We start from the raw sequence: 22,429 nt of genomic DNA on the forward strand, positions 1-22,429 counted from the left end.
AGGCATTTAACGGATTTTTCTAGTATCATAGTTTTCGATAATAAATATCTCAATTTGAGCCACCGACAAAATATGCGTTGCGGGTAAAATAGAAGTGGGGCAGTTTAGTTTTAGCTATCAACGACATTATTAAAACTTTGTGTGGCCCATCGTTGAAAACTTTGTTTATGTAAAATAGGAAAGGTTCTCAAGTTCACGGGCTCCTTTATCCAGTACGATCAGTTGTGAAGATTGGATTGGAAATGTATCATATAGATGCATGCTATACATTTAAAAAGACTGTAAATACAAAAAAAGACAAAGTCAAAGGAAAAACAAAAACAAAAATTAATTTGAATTTTTGTAATTTATTATTACTTTTATTATTATTAGATAATTTTGTTTAAATATGTAATTTGTTTTTAATTTTTTTTAATTGTACAGCCATGTCTGTATAAATTAGAAATGATTTACTTGCTATCTACTATGTCACAAGGTTTAGCGATCACGTGTATGTTTTCCTTTTTTATTTTAAGTTTTATTTTTGAAATAATGAAGTTACATTCTTATTTTTATTTATTTTAACTTTTTTTTTGTTTTGTTTTGTTTAATTTCAAGCCAAAGCATTTTTAATTATTTCGTATATATCTCATATCTTTCTTTTTTCGTGTTTATCGATTTTTTTGTTTGTATAAGTGTTTTTGTGTGGAGTAGTAGTATGGATAATAGGTTCGCAATTGCGATTTATGCTCAATTTTATTATTCTGTTTGCTTTGTTTTAAAATTTGTATAAGAAATTGAAATATATATAAATATTTTTTCTTTGTAGCTAGATAAGAAGTTGTTGTCTTTTATTGATTATTCTTTATAAACAGTTGTGTCCATTGGGCTAGCTGGCTGAGCAAAAGATGTCGATGTGTTTCCTATATTTGATGGGAACGCCGATAGCGAAGAGTTGCTCGTATTCATAATGCTGCTCGAAGAACTGCTGGACGAATTATTTAGGCTAATATTCATCGGATTGGATACATTTGAATTATTAAGAGTGCTTGCGGTGTTTTGTCGTTCTCCTAAACCACCAACACCACCACCACCGCCACCGCTGGTATTCAAATTTGATAGCATGCTACTACTTAGAGATGAACCGGCTGCTGTTGTTCCTGAGAATGTTTGAGATGGACCGCCACCGACAAGTAGCTGATGATTGGTTAGCACATTTGGCGCTGAAGTATTTAATCCAAATAGTGGCGTGGGCAAAGCGGGCTTAACAAACCTTTCACTTGTACGTCGATTCTAAAACAAAATATATAAATATTTTTTTTTTAAATTACAAACATTAAAGCGAGTAAAATAATTTATTTGTTAAAGAACGATTAAAGTTTAATACAAAATTAGTTATTAAGCTCTTTAACATTTACGGTCGAATGTGTCAATTATATTTTTATTTAAATTTGAAAACTTGAATAAGTTAATATTTGAAGAGTGATTTGTTTGTACTAAAAAATTGAACATAAGTTTTTTATTTATTCAACATTGAAGAGAAGTCACATTTGAAGATGGCCAAATCGTCAATATTGGCATCCTCCCGGAATATGCTTCTATTTTCACCGCAGAAGCGTTTGCTATTCTGCAAGCAACCAAATCAATAAGGAATTCCAACGATAAGTTCGTAATATGCTCTGATAGCATATCAGTCCTGAAAGCAGTTAAAAATCCAAACAACGATTCAGATCTTATTCCCGCGATAAGGAATACGAAGAAGCGAAGAAGCTGATAAAGCAGCAACCTCTACAAACAAATCACTAGTGTATAAATTCAATATATACACAAAAAAAGACCTGAAAACCCAAATACTGAACACCTTGAGAAGAAAATAAGAAATCGAATGGAGCCTATTCCCTACCATTATAAAAAAATTAATGAACATAAAACCTATCCTCAATACCCTGCAAACGTATCAAAACAAAAAATCTCTAACTACATCCGCTTAAGACTTGGTCACACTTCAGCAACTCACAAACACCTTCTAAACAGAAACAATCCACCGATATGCTCCACCTGCAATACAACCATGAGTTTAACTCACCTCCTCGAAAACTGTCAATCATCAAAACCTGCTCTTTCATCAATCTTCAAAAATATATCGATCTATGACGTATTGAAAAACCTCACCAGCTCAAATATCGAAAATGTAAATAAATTTCTTACAACCCTAAACTTAAATGTATAAACATTTTAATAACAAGCAGAGCCAATAGTCTTCGCAGATAGGCTCTCTCCTTTTTTATGTATATTACCTTGTAATTTGAATTACTAGTTAATAAAATATAATAATAATAAGTTTTTTACTTAATTTCAATTGGCGAATTTGTTTTATGCACTCAAAGTTAGCGTTTTCATCTGTCAAGTTAACTTTAAAGGTTGCTTTATGGTGAGCAGCCGTAAATACAAAAATCGTCCTAAATCTATAGTTATTTCATACATACAAAAAAGTGGACAAGATTATTAAATTATACATAAAGAATACAAAAGACTAGACACTCCGTTCTCAATGCCAGAACTACTTTTTGCTTTAGAAAAAATGAAAAACAATAAGGCTTCGGGTTTAGATGGCATCCCAGCCGAATTTTTGAAAAATGCCAGCTCACAGTTTTTAGAAGATATATTGTTCTTATTTAACCGAGTGTTCAACAAAGAAGAAATACCAAAGAATTTCAAAGAGTCGTCCATTTTAGCGTAATCTTCCTGAAAACTACAGAGGTATCTCCTTAATTCATTACGAAAACTGTTTACTTAGATTTTATATCTTAGACTTGTACCTTGGGTTGAAACAAAAAACAAAACAAGTTGTATTCAGGCTGGGTTTCGAGCTAACGTCTCTACAGTTGATCAAATTTTTACTCTAACTAATGTCGTTAAACGTTGTTTTGGATAAGAACACTAATCTCTATGCTTTTTTTGTAGATTTTAAATCTACCTTTGATACTATAAACAGAACACTATTACTTTTCAAACTAGCAGGTGTTGGATTATCGACAATTTTTTTAAGAATATATGAGAAACTTCTTTCAAATACAACAGCGGTAGCTTCTAATGGTAGAATCTCTTCACAGCAATTTAAGACAGAATTCGGTGTCCCGCAAGGTTGCATTTTGAGTCCTTTGCTCTTCTCACTTTTTACTAACGATATTGGAGACAGTTTTCCAGGGGGTGTGTATTTGCTTATTAAAATGTTTTTATATGTTGATGATCTTTTCATTCTTACTGATAATCCGGTAATTCAACAATTGAAAATTAACAAACTTAACCAGTATTTAACCTCTTGGGATCTTCAAATAAACACTTAAAAGTCGAAAATTATGGTTTTCAGATTTCATAATCATAATATCAGAAATGACCGTTCTTGGAACCTTAATGGCGAAAGAATAGAGGTAGTTAAAAAATGTATATACTTAGGATTTACAATAACACAAAATTTAAGCATCGGACCTCATATAAAAGATAAAACATCAGTTGCGAAATCAGCCATTAACTGCATTTGGTCAAGTTTCTTTTTATTAACAAATACATCGAACCCTGTCAAAGAAAGATGAGAGCGTCTTAGGATGCTTCGAGAGAGAAATTCTTCGGGTGATTTTTGGTCCCGTACGCATAGATGGAGAATGGAGAAAAAGATATAACGACGAACTGTACGGGCTGTACAGCGACACTGACCTAGTTAGCAGAATTAAAGTCCAACGGCTTAGATGGCTAGGTCATGTAGAGCGGATGGACATCAACGCTCCAGCCCGGAAGGTTTCGAATCCATTCCCGAGGGACGGCGCAGTAGAGGAAGACCGCGACTCAGGTGGCGCACCCAGGTGGGAGAGGACCTCAACCAACTTGGCGTGCGAAACTGGAGACAGCTAGCTAGTTACCGAGCTGGCTGGAGACGCTTGTTGGTCGAACCGATGGTAAAATTCAAAGTATTTGATGCAACAATTGAAAGTTCACTCTGTTATGCTAATGAAGTGTTACTAAGTATGTGAATACTTTGAAGTTATCCAGAGATATTTCTTCAAACGTGTATTTAAGGTCCCTTTAAACACACCTAACAATGCAATATAGTACCCGTAGCGTGATGGTTAGTGGATTGGACTGTCATGCAAGGGGTCTTGGGTTCAATCCATGCCTGTGCCAATTAACTTTTCACGGGTACTGTCTCTTGCGAGGAATTGACAAATTCTCCAAGAGTAATTCTTGTCATGAAAAGTGCTTTCTCAAATAAGCCGTTCGCATTCGGCATATAAACTGTAGGTCCCTTCCATCTCTGACAACATATTTACTTAACTATGCAATATATGTCGAATCTGGACTACCTCCAATTTTCCTTAAAAACTTTAAGGGAAATCTCAAAGTTTTAAAGAGATGTGATAATAATTTTCAAAAAAAAGTACTCATGATTGCACTTCAGCGTTGTCACACGCCATTCAAAGATTGGCAAGAATTGGCTGCTAAATATAATACGACATTGAATGTAGCCTTGAATAACTTTGGTTCATGGAAGAATAAATTCTATGACTGCATCTCAGTAATTGACGAACAAATATTTCAAAATTCTCTGAACCGTGCTAAAGAGTCCATGTCAAGAACGATATACAGCAAAATGAATCATTGTGTGGCGGAATCTAAGTATTTTCGAAAAGAATTCACAGTTAACGAGATAAGTTTAATATTTAAAATCAGGGGCCCTACTATGTACTACTACTCGATTCTACTTTTGATTCTATTCGAAACTCATTTCCGATTCTACTTTCAATTCGTACTACGTATGTAAGTAGAATTGGATGCCAGTTATACCAACTTGTTTTCAAAAAACGTTCTACTTTCGAACGAGTATCGAGTTGTTTGACAGTTTTAAAAACAATAATAAAGATCAAATTTTTGGCTTTATTTCAAAGATACCGTTGGAATTTGGTTTAATTTGCAAGGAAATGAAGAACCGTATGAGCAAATTGAACGCAGAAGAATAAGAGATAATTCCAACATAATGGAGCTGAGTGAGAAAAGGTTTGTACATATACATATAAGAATATTTCTTAATGAAAAGTTTGTACTTTTGTTTTAGTTTTGTAAAGAACTATAGTCTTTCAATAGACGGATTTATGTTCTTACTTAACACCATATCATCCGACATGACTACTCGCAGAAGACAAAATGCTGATCCGATTATCATTAAGTTATCATCAGCATTCAAGTTTTTGGCAACAGGAGGTTACCAAAACCAAATCGGTGGTGACAATCAAGCTGGACTTGCACAGCAAACCATGTCAAAAATACTTGCCTTGTTTTGAATTCTACTTTCGAGTTACGTAGTTCCTCGTTTATTCGAAAGTTCGTAGAATATAGTTGGCACTACTAGAACTATTCGATTCTCGTTGGTTCGAAAGTAGTCAAATAGATACATAGTACCAATTTTTCGAATACAAGCAATTTCATTGTAGAATCAAGTTACAAGGTAGGGCCCCGGAACTGAAATGAAATGCTAGAGCTAAATTACAGACCTCATAGGGTTGATATAAATCATAATTGTAATCTTTGTAACCTTAATTAAATCGAAAACCACTTCCTAGCAAAATGTAAAACACTCCAAGAAATTCGATGTTTATACTTTAGAAAAAGTTTTCTTTCTACAGAAGAGTTACTCAATTCTAAATGGTGAGTGTGGTTGGAATGGAAAGTTCTTATCCGGTTTGTTAATGAAGCTATAGCTTACAAAAATACTTATGTAAATCTCTTTTAGAATCTATTATTTTGTTTTAGCTAAACTAAAAGCCCATCTTTCAGTTAATACTGAATCCCTTAATCTACAATTAATTTTTAATCGACTAATTCATTAATCTTTTAAATTTAAATACACTTTTATAATTTTGTTCCTTTTTTTAAGGATTTTTAAAAATGATTTATTTGTTAAAAGACGCTTATGTTGAATACATTATTATTTTTCGAAAATAAGGTAAATTAAAACTAGAACAAAATTACTTATTAAGCTCTTTAACAGTTACGGTCGAATGTGTCAATTATACTTTTTCTTTAAATTTGAAAACTTGAGTAGCGATTTGTTTACTGCCTTTGCATTCTGCTATCCATCGGGTGAACTACATTATACCAAATCAATTTGATATTCAAATAAACAGCTGTTCATGTAAAAATCTTGGGAATGTTGAATTAATTGTTTTAATTCATACAAAAATTAAGTTTAATCAATCCACTTAAACAGAATAATTTGTGTAATTTTTGGAAATGGGCAGTATTGGATTTTTTATTCCAAAATTGTAAGCAGAGTAATAAGAGAATCCTCAACAGAGAGCTTCGGAGAAATGTTAAAAAGTGTCTTCCTTTCCCTAAAAATGTTAATATTTTTTTATTTATAAAACAAATATTCTAAATTTAGCAATAAATTAGTTTTCACTTACATTTTTCTTACAAAAATTAACAAACCAGACATCAAATGAAAATTTCCTGCATTTTATATGCGGATCTGAATTGTATAGAATGAATGCTTTCACGTGAATAGAAGAACACCGCGCAGTATTACCGACGTTACTGACATTCCCCCCGATGAATAAGAAGGTTATAGTGGCTATCCAAGGTGGAAACGGACACACTTAGGCCAGTTTAATGGCCCATTGTGATACCACATGCATCTTGAGGCTTCCTCCTAAGCTCAATGGAACCAGTTAGAGTCCCTTACGAAACGTGAGAGGCTGATAATACCGATATGATTTAGATCGTTAAAGAAGAATTCTCCTAGGTAATTCTTGCGTTTTCGAGCTAGAGCAGGGCATGTGCAGAGAAGATGAAGAACCGTTTCTTCCTCGTCCATACAGCTTCTGCAAAAGTCATTTGAGAATACGCCTAGTCTCGTGGCGTGCTTTCCTATTAGACGGTGTCCGGTTATGACACATATTATCGAGCTTATATGATCTGCTTAGAGAGAGCAAGCACCTTGAACGTTTTAAATCCAGTGTTGGCCAGATGTTTTTTGTGGCTTGACACGTGGTGATGTTGGTCCACCTGGTGCCTGACGAAGCATTGAGGCGAATAGCAGAGCTTGCAGCTATTTGTTTGCTAAATATGTCAAGAGGTGTAAGGTAGAGCAAGGTGTCCAGTGCTGCAGACGGGGTCGTGCGAAGCGATCCGCTTATACATAGGCAGGCTGAACGTTGGACTTTATTTAATTTATCCCTGTTTATACCTTTCTCTAAAGCAGTCCACCATACTGCCACACCGTACGTTCAAATCGGTCTGATTACCGATGTGTATAGCCAATGCGAGATTCTGGTCTGTAAACCCCATTTACTACCAATAGCTTTTTTGCAAGAAAAGAGAGCTACAGTAGCTTTTTTGACTCTTTCCTGTACGTTGCGTTTCCAATTTAGTTTTTTGTCTAAGACAAGACCTAGGTATTTAGCCTCGTCTGAGAATTTTAATTGGATTCCTTTAATGTAAGGAGGGTTGACAAAGGGAATTTTGTATCTCCTCGAAAATAAGACCGGATCGGTTTTGTGTGGGTTAACACCCAGTCCACACCGATCAGCCCAAAGTATTAGTCTGTCCAACGCATTTTGTAAGAGTTCTTTTAGGATATTATGCTTTCCTGAAACTGCTATAGCAACGTCGTCCGCATATGCTATCACTCTGAAACCCTCCGCATCCAGACTAGTTAGGATTTCATTCACCACTAGGTTCCAGAGGAGAGGGGATAGAACACCACCTAGCGGTGTCCCTCTACTAACTTATCATCTGCTAGAAGAGTTGCCCAGTTTTGAGTTAATTATTATGCTGGTAAGCATTAAATGAATTAACTCCCGAAGCGAACTCTCTACATTTAGAGATGTCAGTGCAGAAGTGATTGCAGATGTGTCCACGTTGTTAAAGGCACCTTCGATGTCAAGGAAAGCAACCATAGTGAACTCTTTATGATGGAGGGAATATTCGATGGTGCGTACTTAAGTGTGTAACGCTGTTTCCACCGATTTACCCTTACAGTAGGCATGTTGAGACGAAGACAGAAGTCTTGTATCGATACGTGCCCTTAAATGGATATCAATCAATCTTTCCAGGGTCTTAAGAAGGAATGATGATAGACTTATAGGTCGTAAATCTTTAGGATTGACTTGGGAGCATTTACCTGCTTTAGGTATAAAAACAACTTTCCCTGCCGAGGGAACATGGACCAGGTAAAGACAGCTGGTAAAAATTGCCTCAAAGATTGGTGCAATTATATCAGAAGCTTTTTGTAATGCTGCTGGTATTATTCCATCTGGTCCTGCAGCTTTAAATGGTTTGAAGCTGTTGAGAGCCCATTGTAGCTTATTCTTTGTGATCAGACCTTGTGGATATGTTGTATTTGAACTTGAACGTGTAAAACTGTTGCAAGTTTCGGTAAGAGAACTACCAGGAAAGTGAGTGTCCTATAGTAAGTTCAGCGATTCATCACTTGAATTTGTCCAGGAGCCTGTATTTTTCAAGCAGCTTGGCATAGCTGGATTAGTTGAAAAAATTTTCCGTAACCTAGAGGCTTCAGAAGTTTCTTCTATCATGCCACAGAAGGATCGCCAAGAAGATCGCTTGGATTTCCTTACTGCCTTCTTGTAGATTCTTAGAGATTCTTTGTAGGAGTCCCAATGAGAGGCTAGTCTTGCAGCTTTGGCTCGGTTGAAAAGTTTCCTGCATTCCTTCCTGAGCGAGTCAAGCTCTGAGGCCCACCTTTGTGGTTTCCTCTTTCCTCTTATGTGTATAAGTGGACAAGCAATTTCTAGCGATCTGTTCATAGCTGAGGTAAGTTCATTGGCTTTGTTGTCAAGTTCGTTAGCGTTAGAGGAAGGACTAGATAGTCCAGGTTCTAGTAAACTCTGTAATGAGTTCCTGTATGAAACCCAGTTAGTTTTCCGATAGTTTCGAAAAGTCAATGGACTCGGGTAATCATCCATATTTATACTGAACTGGATATATCTATGATCAGAGAACGAGTGTTCTTTGGATACTTTCCAGTCCAAGATCATATGGTGTATACTATCTGAGACAAGAGTTATGTCTAAGACTTCTTGTCGAGTTTTAGTTATGAAGGTTGGTTCATTACCAACATTACTTACTAAGAGGTTAGTACCAAGAATATAAATGAATAGAAGAATAGGCATGTAAGTTTTTTATTTAATTTCAATTTGCGTATTTTTTTTATGTTCTCAAAGTTGGTGTTTTCATCTGTCAAATTAAACTTAAAAGGTTGCTTTATGGTTAGCAGTAGTAAATACAAAAATCGTCCTAAATCTATCGTTATTTCATACATACAAAAAAAATGGACAAAATTATTAAATGATCCAAAAAGAAGACAAAATGAGAAAATTACCATAAGGCAATTTCTTAAGAGGGTCATCCCATGTGATGAGTTCAAAAAATCAAATTGTTTGTTTCATAAATTGCTACTTTAATATGTCTAGAATACGGTAGTAAAGGGATTTTTCAAAATTCGAAGTCGTTTTAAAGCAGGTCCATGGAAAAATATGGGGTGAAGTAAAGTGAAAATAAAACTTACAAAAGGATCCTAGTTATCATCTTAAATGAAAGTTTTGAAGGTAATTTGAAAGTAATTTCGGTTATGGGGTGCCCTATAGATGAAAAGCGAATCTCACATTCTAAGCGGAGCGTAAGTGATGCCGTTAAACAAGCCAGAATTGATTCAAGAGCTGAACAATGTGCTTTGAAAGAGTTTCAAGAAGAAGAGGAAGGAATACTCTATGGACCAGGCATCGCCGATTGAAAGGTAAGTTGATATGTTCATAGTTAAGGGAACTTGAAACTTCCATCTTCCTCCATCGTATCTCAAAAAATGGTTGACAGAATGACTTGAAATTTTATGGGTTGGATTCAGCACATGTAAACGCATGGAATGAACTATCGACAAGCCAAAATTCCAAAAATTTCGATTTTTTAATAGCAAAAAAAAAAACAACGCAAAATTCGTAACTTTTTTTTTTAAATGGCTCCCAAAAGTCCAATTTTTGATATATTCATTTGATGATAGTTCATTCCATGCATTTACGCTCACAGAATAAAACGCCGTTTAATTTGTTTGTTTTAGATAAGCTAATCAGCCGGAATCGTGGAGGAAGTGCGAGCCTATTTTTTCTAGGTGGAGTTGTTCACACCGGTGTAACTCGTGTTCTTTACAATATTATCAACTCAAAATTTATATTTTTAGTGTCGAACTATGTTAATAAATAATAATAAACTTAATAAAGGTGTATCTATTTACTGATCTTAAAAAAAATCATAAAAATTCCTTAAAATACAGGCCGTCACATGTAATGACCCCCTTAATGTAAAACCATGTTTTGAGATAAAATTTTGTATTAAAATGTGATTCGGTAGCATTTTGATAAAATTGATTGCTAAACTACTAAAGTCCAAGCGCTTTAAAACGACTATTAACTTTACATATTTGGTTAACTATTCTATCCATACTAAGGAGGTTTTTGTATGAAATTTTATACTCGCAGTTTAAGGCAGCTGCTTGCCGAATTTACAATTGAAAATTTAGAATGAAACAACAACAACTTGTGTGTGCTACCACCAAGTTCATAGGCTGGAGTTATAGCTATTTCACGGGGACCAACCCGATCATCAGACTCCTTTAGTGGTGCTTAATCGCTTTTTATGTTCAATTTAATTTTTGAAGAACTTTTGCCCGAGCTGGGCTTGAACAAGCGACCTAGTGTGTGAGGAGCTAGTGCACTACGCCACCGCACCCACATGAAAGTTGTAAGCCAATTACAGGTTTTTTTTTCCGTTCTATCGAACTATACTGAACCGATTAGCATTTTTTTTTTCTACACACAAGTAATTGTTGTTGTTTTTATTCAGGTTCCTTCTATTATCTCCTCTCTTTTTCATAAGCCAACGATTTCGATTATCCATACTTTCATACTCCATAATTAATATTATAAATGTCAAAATAACTCTGTCTGTCCGTTATTCAATCACGCCTAAACTACTGAACCAATTTGCATGAAATTTGGTAGGGATATATTTTGATATGGATATATTTTGATACCCGATAAAGAACATAGGCTACTTTTTACCTCGGGAAAATGACGCATTCTCATGGGAAAATTTACGCCTAAACTACTGAACTGATTTAAATTAAATTTGGTAAAGAGATAGTTTGAGATTTAAGAAAGGACATGAGTTACTTTTGACCTCGGGAAAAACAACGCATTTCCATTGGAAAAATTACTTTCTGGGGAATCTGATCGCTTTCACTTCTAAATTACCAAGGATTTGAAGAATATTTGGATAAAATTAGTATGAAATAAGTTGTCGAACATGTTAAACTTATCATACACGTATATTAACGCGGGCTTCGCGCACCACTTACCTCAAGCCCTGAATGTTAGACGCAAACTGTGTCTTCCGCCAAGTTCCACAAATAATATAATTTTAAACCTTAACTTTGCTATGCTCAACCTTAATAAATAAATAATAATTTACTGGGTCTGTCTTCTACTTCTGATAATTCTTTTCGGCTGTCGCACGCGGGATGTGGAGGGAGATATTGTCGAGTACCTCTCTATAGACAACATTATGGACCATCATACCCTATAGAGTTTCTTAATTTTTTGGAATTATCAGAGGTGCCTTCTCATAAGTTAAAAGTGAAGGTTGGTGTTCCAGTCCTGTTAATGAGAAATCCTGACGCACCAAAGTTATGTAATGGTACATGGCTACAGATTACTCACCTATAGGATGAAATATTATAAAAGCTATAATCATGACTGGAATAGCAAAAGGAAAAAATGTTTTAATTCCCCGCATTCCAATAATTCCAACCGATTTGCCGCTTCAGTTTAAAAGAGTGCAGTTTCCTCTGAAAGCAGAATTTGCAATAACAATAACTAAAGCTCAGGGGCAAACGCTGAAAGTTGCAAGGAAAATTATATGTAGAGTGCTCAGGAGACTCAAACCCACAAAACTTTACGTTCTGGCCAAGGAAGGAAAAACAAAAAACGTCGTATATAAAAATGTATTGCAGTAACCTATCTTTTTCTTAAAATGTATTAACCTAACCTAATCTATGACAATCACACATCCCGTCTCGGCACAATTTAAACATACGTACAAAAAAGTACAGCTAAGGTTTTTTCATACTACTATCCAAAAAAAAACTATTTAATGCGTAAAAGCTTGTAAATAATAAACTATCATGACATACCATCATTTGACCACATGCGTAGCAACGATTTTGCTGAGCAGCTGTGCCTGGACTTAACGGACGACTATTCGATGGACTATGTGGCACTGGACTGCTGATTGTGCGCTGACGATGTGAGGAGGCGCCTCCTCCTCCACTTCCAGAACCACCCGATCCACTTCCACCCCCACCATAGCTAACAAGAATATTCTCATTATAGAACCTCTCTTCGTCCATTTCAAGCGAAGACTCCGACTCGGATAGATGTCTACAGAGGGCCTCCCGTCTTTCAACTTCAAGCTGCAATTTACGCTGCAATCGTAAATTCTCCTCACGAATGCTTTTTTCTTCCTGAGCAAATTGTTGCATTTTTTTATTAGTCTCTTTTTGCGCTGCTGACAAATTAGCGCGTAGTCTTAAAACTTCAGAACGTAATGTCTGAATGTGAGCACTTAAATTGCTGGCAGTATCTCCATTTGAATTAGTTATATCTCGTGGAGTTGTTGGATCAGATACTGGCTGATCCAATTTTATTTGTAAGGAACGTTTTTCCGTCTCCAATTTATCCATTCGCTTCCATAGCTTATTCACAAGAGCCTCTTGCTCTTGTTCGAGTGTATTTTCCAATTCAACCATTTCGCGGCGTAATTGTTCTAGGTTTGTTTGTTTGCTAAGCGTTTCGGCTTCTAGTTTTTCTATTTTACGCATTAGCTTATTAACAAGGCATTCTTGCTCTTGTTCGAGTGTTTGTTCTAGTTTGCATTTTTCTTGTCGAAGCTAAAAAAAAATAGATATTTTTTTATTTATAAATAAAATCAAAGTAATAAATTTAAATTCACTAAACCTGATCTAACTTGCGAGACAAGTCATTTGTTAGACATTCTTCTTCTCGCTCATAGTGATGAGCTAGGGTTTCTTTTTCTTTTTTAAGGGCTTGGATTTTCTTAAGAAGCGTGTTCGAGATGTATTCTTCTTCCTGTTCGGCTTTTGCTTGCTAAAAAAACAGAAGAAAGTGTTACAATTTGTTTCTATTCAGGTGGAGAAGTTAAGCACAAAAGTCATTTTCTTTAGGTAGAATTATAAAAGCAGTTTCTTTTTTTTGTTAGACTTATTTAACCTAGTTTTTTAAACAGGTTAAACCTTTAATTTGCTTTAAATTCTGCTTTTAATGATTCCACCTATAGTGACTTTGCACAATTGATTTGTAACTAATTAACTTACAATTATAACAGAGGCCTGCTTTAGAGTCCGATTTTCTTCTTGCACAACCTTAACTCGAATTTTAAATGTATCAAGCTCAGCTTTCAATACTCTGAAAATATAGTATCAGTAATAATTCTCAAGTACGTATTTCTATACCATTATTATTAATTATATTATACATACTTATTTTGTTGGGTTAAACTTTCGATTCTCTTCTGTAATTGTTCCCGAGAAACCGGACTTGGTGGGAGCATGCTTCCACCATCTAATGAACTTTCTGATTCACATGGGCTCTCCATTTCTTTATAAATAAATAAGCAAAAGAAATTTAGTTTTATAGTAGCTGACACATAAATAAAACGAATTTTCGAATTACTATTTTATTATATCTATTAATTAACCTAAAATGTTAACCGTTGTTTGATATCGTATAAATTTGAATAACTGAAGCTCTTTTGCAAACAAATTAAGACAGTTTTGATTCTTATTATAAGGGTGCACATAATAAGATAACTAGATAGAACCAACTATTCTACAGTGGACAAGTTTATAATCTTTTATGCATAATTCAACCTTAACTCTGCCAAAAGAAGGAAATCTACGCTTTTTTCATCGATCTTAAGGCTGCTTTTGATAGCATTGACAGAAATGCTCTTATTTATACTCTGGGAATATCTTCGAAGATACTGGCTACTATAAAGTCTCTTTATTCGTGTTTGTCAGACTTCTTCCCCACGAAGAAAGGTGTTCGTCAAGGATGTGTGCTTAGCTCTCGTTCTGTTCTGTTTTTAAATGATCTTCATGCGGAACTTCCAATCGGTATTGTTTTAGACAATCTTCAAATTAACGCCCTTTTATATGCGGACGATATCGTACTGTTGTCAGATAATCCTTCCAATTTGCAACAGCTAATTGAGGGTTTTAAGACTTACTGCATTCAATGGAATCTTGAAATAAATCTTGATAAGTCGGAAATAGTAATATTTCGCAATGGTGGAGGAAGAGCAGCGTGTGAAAAATATCTTGGCGTAGTGTTTAATTACAACATGTCTTGGAATGAGCATCTAACAAACAGATTGGGAGCATCTAAGAATTCCATCAATGCAACGTGGTCGAGACTGCTGTGAGACAATACCGTCCAACACTCAACAAAGTTCAAAATATACAATGCCGCATCAAAAGCTATTATGTTGTACTGTGCTCAAGTTTGGGGGTACCGCGAATACAACCAAGTCGAAAAATTGCAGCGTTTCTTCATGAAAAGATGCTTTTTACTGCCCGATAATACGCCTAACTATGCTCTGCACATTGAAAGAGGTTTACCCAAGGGTTTTCTAACGTCCCTCCAGATACATTTTTCTTTCATAAGACGAAATCTTATTCTTCTTAATAATAGATTACCCAACATTTTATCGAAAGCCATTATAAACAAGAAAATCTTTTGGGCTAAGTAATGGTTGGATCTTTTCCATGGATGTTCGTTGGATTTTTCTTTTGACACTCAATATCACGATGATTATTGCAACTTGATGTACTCTGGCATACCGAACTACTTTGATGACTCCAGTTCACGTTATATGCAACTGAACACCGTTCAGGAAATAACAATTCGACTGTTAACAGTCAAACAATTCATCTTCAAATGTCCCATAGCAAGGAAATAAAAATAGCTACAATTTATCTTCTCTGAAGACTTGTAGCAACAATATAATTCACAGTAGCTCTATGTAGCTCATATTATATGGATTCTTGATTTATTCGAGAAAATATGCGTCAAGACAAGGTGCAATGGTCATCTTCTGATGAGTCCAACCATTGCATCGTCGGGGCGAAACGCACATTTGAACACCATGCTGGTTTATTTTAAATTCATTTTTCATGATTTTAAATCATATTATTTATTAAATTAAACGGTGTTCAGGAAATAACAATTCGACTGTTAACAGTCAAACACTTCATCTTCAAACGATAATACTTGATGTTTTAGGAAATAGGTGGAAATGTCACTATGACAAAGAAAAACTCTTTAAGTTATACAGTAGTGGGTCGCGGAGTACATTGCAATCAAACCATGACGGAAATTATCCTCAAACTGGTGCAAGATGGAAAGTCGTAGCGGGAAGTAACCCAAATAATTGTTAGATCCAAGACATTTGAGTATAATGCACTACAGCCCCAAAAAAACAACGGAAAAACAGGTAGACAACGGAAAACATGCCAAAGACTTGATGCTCTTAAACTTTTATCTAAGAAGAACCCGTTTAAGTCTTCTGGGGATATTTAAAAGGAGCTAGACTTGCCTATCTATGAAAGAACAGTTAGGAGACAGCTTAAGGAGTAGCATCCCCTTGGAAGAAGTCCTAGAGAAGTATCACTTCTTACCAGATGACACCGACAGAATAGAATAAAATTCACCAAAGACCATTTAAATTGGGTATGGAAGTTCTTGCAAGACAACGACCCGAAGCATACATCTCGAAAAGCCAAAGCTGGATAGAAACGAAAACGATTGATGTAGTGGCCTGGCCTTCTCAATATCCAGATTTAAACCCTTTGGAAAACTTATAGGCCATTGTTAAAAAAGCACTCGCTGGAAAAAAATCAAGAAAGAACAGGAGGAGGGCAAAAGTACAAAGTAAAGTCTGAGCCCACGAAAACCAACGTTTCGGCTTGAAAATTCTTGGATTGAACCTTCAACGGACAGCACAGTGCAGGATACACAGAAGTGTACAACCGGAAAGTGACCTCGTCCAAGTTGGAGTGTGCAAGTGGAAAAATCTAGCTTCATAGAGAAATACATTGACTGAGGCCCTTTTTCACGCAGGACTGTAGCGCCACTTCAATAAGGGATAGAAATAACACGTTGAGGATTAAGAAAATAAAATTTTAAACTGTCTTAAGTTTTTTTTTATAGTTACTGGCTAAAAAGAAAAACATGCAGATATGCAAAGAGAATTTTATTGCAAGTAATTGAACATAAAACTGTGTTTTCCAACTTACTTTTTCAAAAACTAAATGGTGTTTTCTTTTAAATAATTTTGTTAACTAATTTATTTGCAAGTTATGAGAAATTATTTTACGTGAAATAATTGTTTGAATAACGCCTGAAGCCATTTACTGACGAACTAATTGCCCCGAACCAGTGTGACGTCAGGCCTGGAAAATCTACCATCGACCAAATTTTCACTCTACGCCAAATCCTGGAAAAGACCCAAGAACATAACATCACTCCATCTTTTCATCGACTTTAAAGCAAATATGATAGTGTAGTGAAAAAAGGAGACCCGCTAAACTGTACCAACTATAGAGGAATCAGTCTACTTAACATAGCGTATATATGTGAACGTCTAAAGCCCATCGTCAACAACCTGATAGGTCCTTATCAGTGTGGTTTTAGACCAGGAAAGTCCACATTATGGCAGATTCTGGAAAAAACCCAAGAACAGCAACTCGACACCCACCCTCTTTTTATCGATTTCAAGGCCGCATATGACAGCATCTACAGGGACGAGCTGTATTAAGCCATGTCTAGTTTTGGCATACCTGCCAAACTCGACCGTTTGTGCAGGATGACCATGGAGAATTCACGCTGCTCCATAAAGTTTGGAAACAACTTAACAGAACCTTTCGATGTCAAAAAAGGTTTTAGACAGGGTGATGCGCGGTCATGTGATTTTTTAACATCGTGCTTGAAAGAATAGTGCAGAACTTACACGCCAACACTAGAGGCACTGTCTTTCAAAAGTCTGTCCAATTACTAGCATAATGCTAATGACATTGACTTGGGGCTTTTGTGAGTATTGAGGCAAAGGCGGCGAAAATGGTTTTAACGGTTAATGAGGCAAAACAAAGTACATGCTGTCGTCAAGAAAGGGCCTACAACACCGGTCAAAACGTCACCATTGACAGACGTAACTTTGGGGTAGTCAAGGACTTCGGCTACCTATGCTCCGCTGTAAACGCAGAAAACAACACCAGCGCTGAGATCAAACGCAGAATAACTCTTGCTAACCGCTGTTTCTTTGGACTAAGAAAGCAATTGAGTGGTAAAGTTCTCTCTTGAGGGACCAAAGTGTTGCTATACAAGATCGTTATCATCCCCGTCCTGCTATACGGTGTAGAAGCATGGACTATGACAAAAGCAACTTGGGTCGTTTCGAAAGAAAAGTTCTTCGTGTGATCTATGGTCCCGTATGCATCGAAGGGGAGTGAAGGAGAAGATGGAACGACGAGCTGTACGGGCTGAATAGCTACGTAGACTTAGCCAGAAGGGAAAAGTCCAACGACTAAGATGGCTGGGTCACGTTCCGGCCCGGATAGTCTTCGAATCCACACCCACAGGACAGCGCAGTAGAGGAAGACCGCGGATCAGTTGGCGCGCACAAGTGCAAAGTGACCTCACCCAACTTGAAGCGCGAAACTGGAGACATCTAGGTATAGACCGAGCAAGATGGAGAAGTTTGTTGAGTGAGGCCCTAGTTCACACAGGACTGTAGCGCCACCTTAAGTAAGTAAGTTTTGACAGTGTAGACAGGAACGAACTATATCGTGCCATAATGAGTTTTGTTATCCCTACCAAACTAATATGACTTATCAGGGTGACGTTGGAAAATGCTCGTTGCTGCGTCAAAATTGGAAGAGCCTCAACCGAAACCTTCGAAACCACCAGCGGACTTCAACAAGGCGATGCGCTGCCATGTAGCTGCTTCAATATTCTTCTTGAAATAGTGGTGCGCCACACCAATGCCAATACAAGTGGCACCATCTTTCAAAAATCCACACAATATCTTGGATATGCAGATGACATCGACATTATGGGAAGAACCAAACGAGCATTGACGGGTGGGGCCTTCTCTTATATTGAGTCTGAAGCGAAGAAAATGGGTATTGACATTAACAAGGACAAGACGAAGTACAGTCAAAATCAGTTATAACGAACTCGATGGGACTGGAGAATCCGTTCGTTACATCCGGTGTTTCGTTATAACCGATTTTCCAAATCTTTGTCGAAATCGTTAAATCCAAGCTGTAGAGCAGGTGAGGATATTTTTGCCCAACCCTTTTGAAAAGTCTCCTGCCTTAGTTTGTAGAATTAGTCCGCTTAGTGGAGTATTCAAGCTTCATTGGGCTTTAAACCATCTTAGCAAAGCTTCTTCTATGTCGGGATGTTGACTGCATCGAACTTTTTTTATTTTTAAGTTGGATTCTTCAAAATTCTTCCTAATTTTCTCTCGGTCTTTGAAAATGGTAGAGATTGTTGACGCCGATACAGAAAACTCGACTGACAAACTTTTATTGGAATCACCAGCTTCGAGCCTTGAAATTATTGCAGATTTTTCTTCAATCGTAAAACACTCTAACACTCTACGCTTTAAACTCATTTTGAAAAAAATCTAACACATTTAACCAAGTATGCCTATTCCAGTTCCTCTTCGGAAACAGAAATTAGAGTATAAACACAACAAAAAAAGGGAATTCCCATAATTTATCATTTTAAATGCGCGAAATTTCCAAAGCCTACTTATTTTTTTTTATATGTTCGTTATAAGCGATACATTTTTAAATATTCCATTTAAAAAAATTCATTATAGGCGATATCGTTAAAACCGATATTTGGTTAGTACATTTTGTAAAAACCTCGGCCGGGACTTCGAGGTAAGTTTGTAATAACCGATATTTCGTTATAACCGATTTTGACTGTATTTCTGTTGACAAATAGAGTCGATTCACACCGTAGACTTGGTCAAAATGTGAAAATTGACAGGTATAACTTCGAGGTGGTAAAAGAATTTGTTTATCTGGGCACTGCTGTTTATTCTGCAAATGAAATCAGCGCGGAGATCAATGCTAATCGTTGTTTCTTTGGCCTTAGCAGAAGCGTACGTTTCTACGTACGATCTATGGTCCGGTTTATGTCGACAGGCAAAGTAACATCTGGCGGAGAAGATATAATTATGAGTTATACGAGCCACTGGTCAGAAAACTGTGTGTTCAACGCTTAAGATGGCTGGGGCATGTCGAGCGAATGAATATCGAACCTACAGCACTTAAGGTATTCAACGCCAAGCCTGAGGGAACAAGAAGCAGAGGCAGGCCTCATCTCCGGTAGAGTGATCAAGTTGCGGCTGACGCACGTCGTCAAGCTAGAGATCGAGTAAGCTGGCGAAAGTTATTACTTGAGGCCCCGGAGCACAATGCGCTGTAGCGCCAACTAAAGTAAAGTATGTAAGTAATTGTTTAAATACATACAAGAGAATACAATCAAGTCTTTCTTTACAATAACAAAAATAAACCAATAAGATTAAAATAAAAAAATTACAAAATCAGCACTCATTTGTTGTTTGACAAAGCCCACCGAGTTGTGATCCCATCAAGGACCTGCCTATTCCAGATTTCTCATTATAATAGTTTCTTCTACTTTTAAGTTTGAAATTCTTTATAGGTATACAACAAATTTAAGTTTAAAAAATAAATTAAAAGACAAAACACTTATGTTGTTTTCCTTTGTACTAATTTTATTACGGAACAAAAATTACCCACCCACAACACTCCATAGGAAATAATACTTTTCAAAAAGTTGTAGCTATGCACTTACAAATTGTTTTTGTTACAAATGGGTGTTACAAGTTTTGTCTTTTATTTGATTTTTAATTAGCCTCAAATAGACAAATGTGTATCCCATTGTCCTAGTTAATTTCAAGAAGTGAAAAATTAGAAACAAACCACGTGTATGAAGAATTACTCCCCAACTTTGTGAGTACACAGACATCTATTTGCATTCAGACTCAAAAAGTAGGATTAAATAGTTTAGGTAGGTATAAATTAAATTAATACCTAGTCCAGGTGAGACTAGAACCACAAAAATCGACCTTATTATAAATATATGAGTATACTCGACAAGAATTAATTATTTCAATCCAAAAAATAGGCATTTTATGAATATTCCATGTCAAATCTCATTCTCCAGAGATAATTACCGCGTGTTAGTCATGCTAGGAAGTTGTTAAAACACGATGATGAATTTTTAGGTTCCATAAGAAAAAAAACAACAAAAATCTGCTGCAAAGGTTGGTGGCCCCAACCCATCTGGGCTCCCTCTTTGTTTTGCTGGCTGTCGTCTATTCTAAAGAACGAACAACAACAAATAAAAATCAATTGCCTCTAGATATAAAAATCGCAATGCCGGCTTATATAAAGTAAAAAAGAAACATATAAATCAATACTTTAAAATAAATTATAATTGCCTCCAAGAACACACCCACAAAGTCCACTTTGGCAGTGCTGATACTCTACTATTTCAAATTGCAGAGTTTGAACATTGCATAAAGGATATCAAAGTGAAATTTGCACCTACTTTATTTTCGTGGCAATGCCGATGCCAAATGCGAAAGAAAACCAACAACATCGTCGTAGGTCGTGGTATGAATATTAAGAATAATGAATTATCTCTGTTGCAATAAAATTAAAACTAAAACAAACTGAACTGAATTGATCTGAAGAAAAAAAAAAACACCATTATGGTCTTAAAAATAATCTCATCTTTAAGTTCAAGAAATGAAAGTGGCAAAGAGTTGTTTCTTGATTATTCCATAGATGATTATTCATACAAAAAATGTGCAAAGGACAAAGCAGAAGCAGAACGCACTTTTCTAGTTTTTTTTTTTTTACTTGACTTGATGTCTCATAGGATTTCGAGGTGGATGTCGATGACGGGTGGTAATAAAATAACTCTCTACGCCCTTTAAGAGTCCTCTGTTCCTCAAGTCAGTTGGACGGAAGCAAAATCATCCGAGTTCTATTTTATTCTAGCACTATTCTTTGGAAAAAAAATCATATTTTAAACTCACAGTGAATATTGGAAAAAAGATGAAAAACTTAAAATTGTATCGAAATTCGTTTTTTTTTCTTTCTTCTCTTCTCTGCATTTATACCAATTGGGATTTTCTTTATAAATTTTCTACTACAAATTTACCTTTGAAGACTGGCGAAGGCGAAGGAGATTGCGATTTGTAAATTCAATAAACTTCACTTGATGGTTGATGGAAATGGAAAACCTTTTCTGAACAAGATCCTCTCTTGCTCTTCTTGTGGCAAATACGATGAGGCGAAAATTCTTTTAGTTTTCTTTATTTTTTGCAGGATTTAAATCACAGACAGACACGACAGACACCAGCAATTGTAATAAATCGTGTATTAAAATTTTTTAAACTGAACAAAAACTCGCCATATGCAGTGCAGTTATTTTTGCGAATTTGTTCTTTTTTCTTTCCAATTTGATATTTCTTTTTTCCTTTTTGACTTGGCCGAGGGAACCGACCGACACCGAACCAACCAACCGAACCGATATCGAATCGAATGACATTTATTTTTCGACGCTGGTAACAATTGTTCGAAATATTTAACGAGCAAATTCGAACAGGGATGGTATTTTGAATTTACATTGATGGATTTTTCTACTCATCTGTCAAAATTTGGTTGTCACACAGAATGGGAATTTTTTCAATAAAATTGTTTGCGTTTGAATTTTTTTATAATTTTTGACTATAATAATTTTTATTTTTATAATTTTTGAATAAAAACTTGGTTTTCTTAAAAAAATATATTATCAGACATAACTGGCTGTACACCATTGACATACTATACATGGACTGCTAGTGGTGTGAATTTTCCATACAAAATTTGAATAAAAATGGTTCCACTTCAAATTAGCTACACTAGCCCTTTCAGGCACAGTGGCAAAAAAAGTTATGAAATATTTAGCGACATCTGTTTGTATTTAGTTGAGATAAGCTTTTTTTGACATAGAAAGTAGGTACTGACATCTAGTATAATTTGTTGAAGACAAACGATGCCATGATTTTTTGCTGTGAGCAGTGCTGTCGTTTTGAAAATTTCAAGGGTAGTATTTTTCTATCATTTTGGGGAGCATTTTCTTAAATTAAGGAGTAAAACAAAAAAACAAAAAATTAAAAACTGAAAATAAAAATGTCGAAATTCGAAGTTAATTGGCCTATT

General features: G+C 35.7%; 1 protein-coding gene across 1 annotated transcript; it reads right to left on the minus strand.

The window, feature by feature from the left end:
- Positions 1–327: 327 nt before the first annotated feature.
- Positions 328–21,946, minus strand: LOC129946346 (coiled-coil domain-containing protein 6). Its single transcript, XM_056056493.1, has 6 exons — positions 21,387–21,946; positions 13,598–13,715; positions 13,433–13,523; positions 13,056–13,205; positions 12,233–12,988; positions 328–1,272 (listed from the first exon to the last, which is right to left on the minus strand). Exons 2-6 carry the CDS (start codon positions 13,711–13,713, stop codon positions 838–840), a joined length of 1,548 nt encoding a protein of 515 aa, XP_055912468.1. The 5' UTR covers positions 13,714–13,715; positions 21,387–21,946; the 3' UTR covers positions 328–837.
- Positions 21,947–22,429: the final 483 nt, after the last annotated feature.

This window comes from Eupeodes corollae, chromosome 2 (genome assembly GCF_945859685.1).
Source record: "Eupeodes corollae chromosome 2, idEupCoro1.1, whole genome shotgun sequence".
NCBI classification, from domain to species: domain Eukaryota; kingdom Metazoa; phylum Arthropoda; class Insecta; order Diptera; family Syrphidae; genus Eupeodes; species Eupeodes corollae.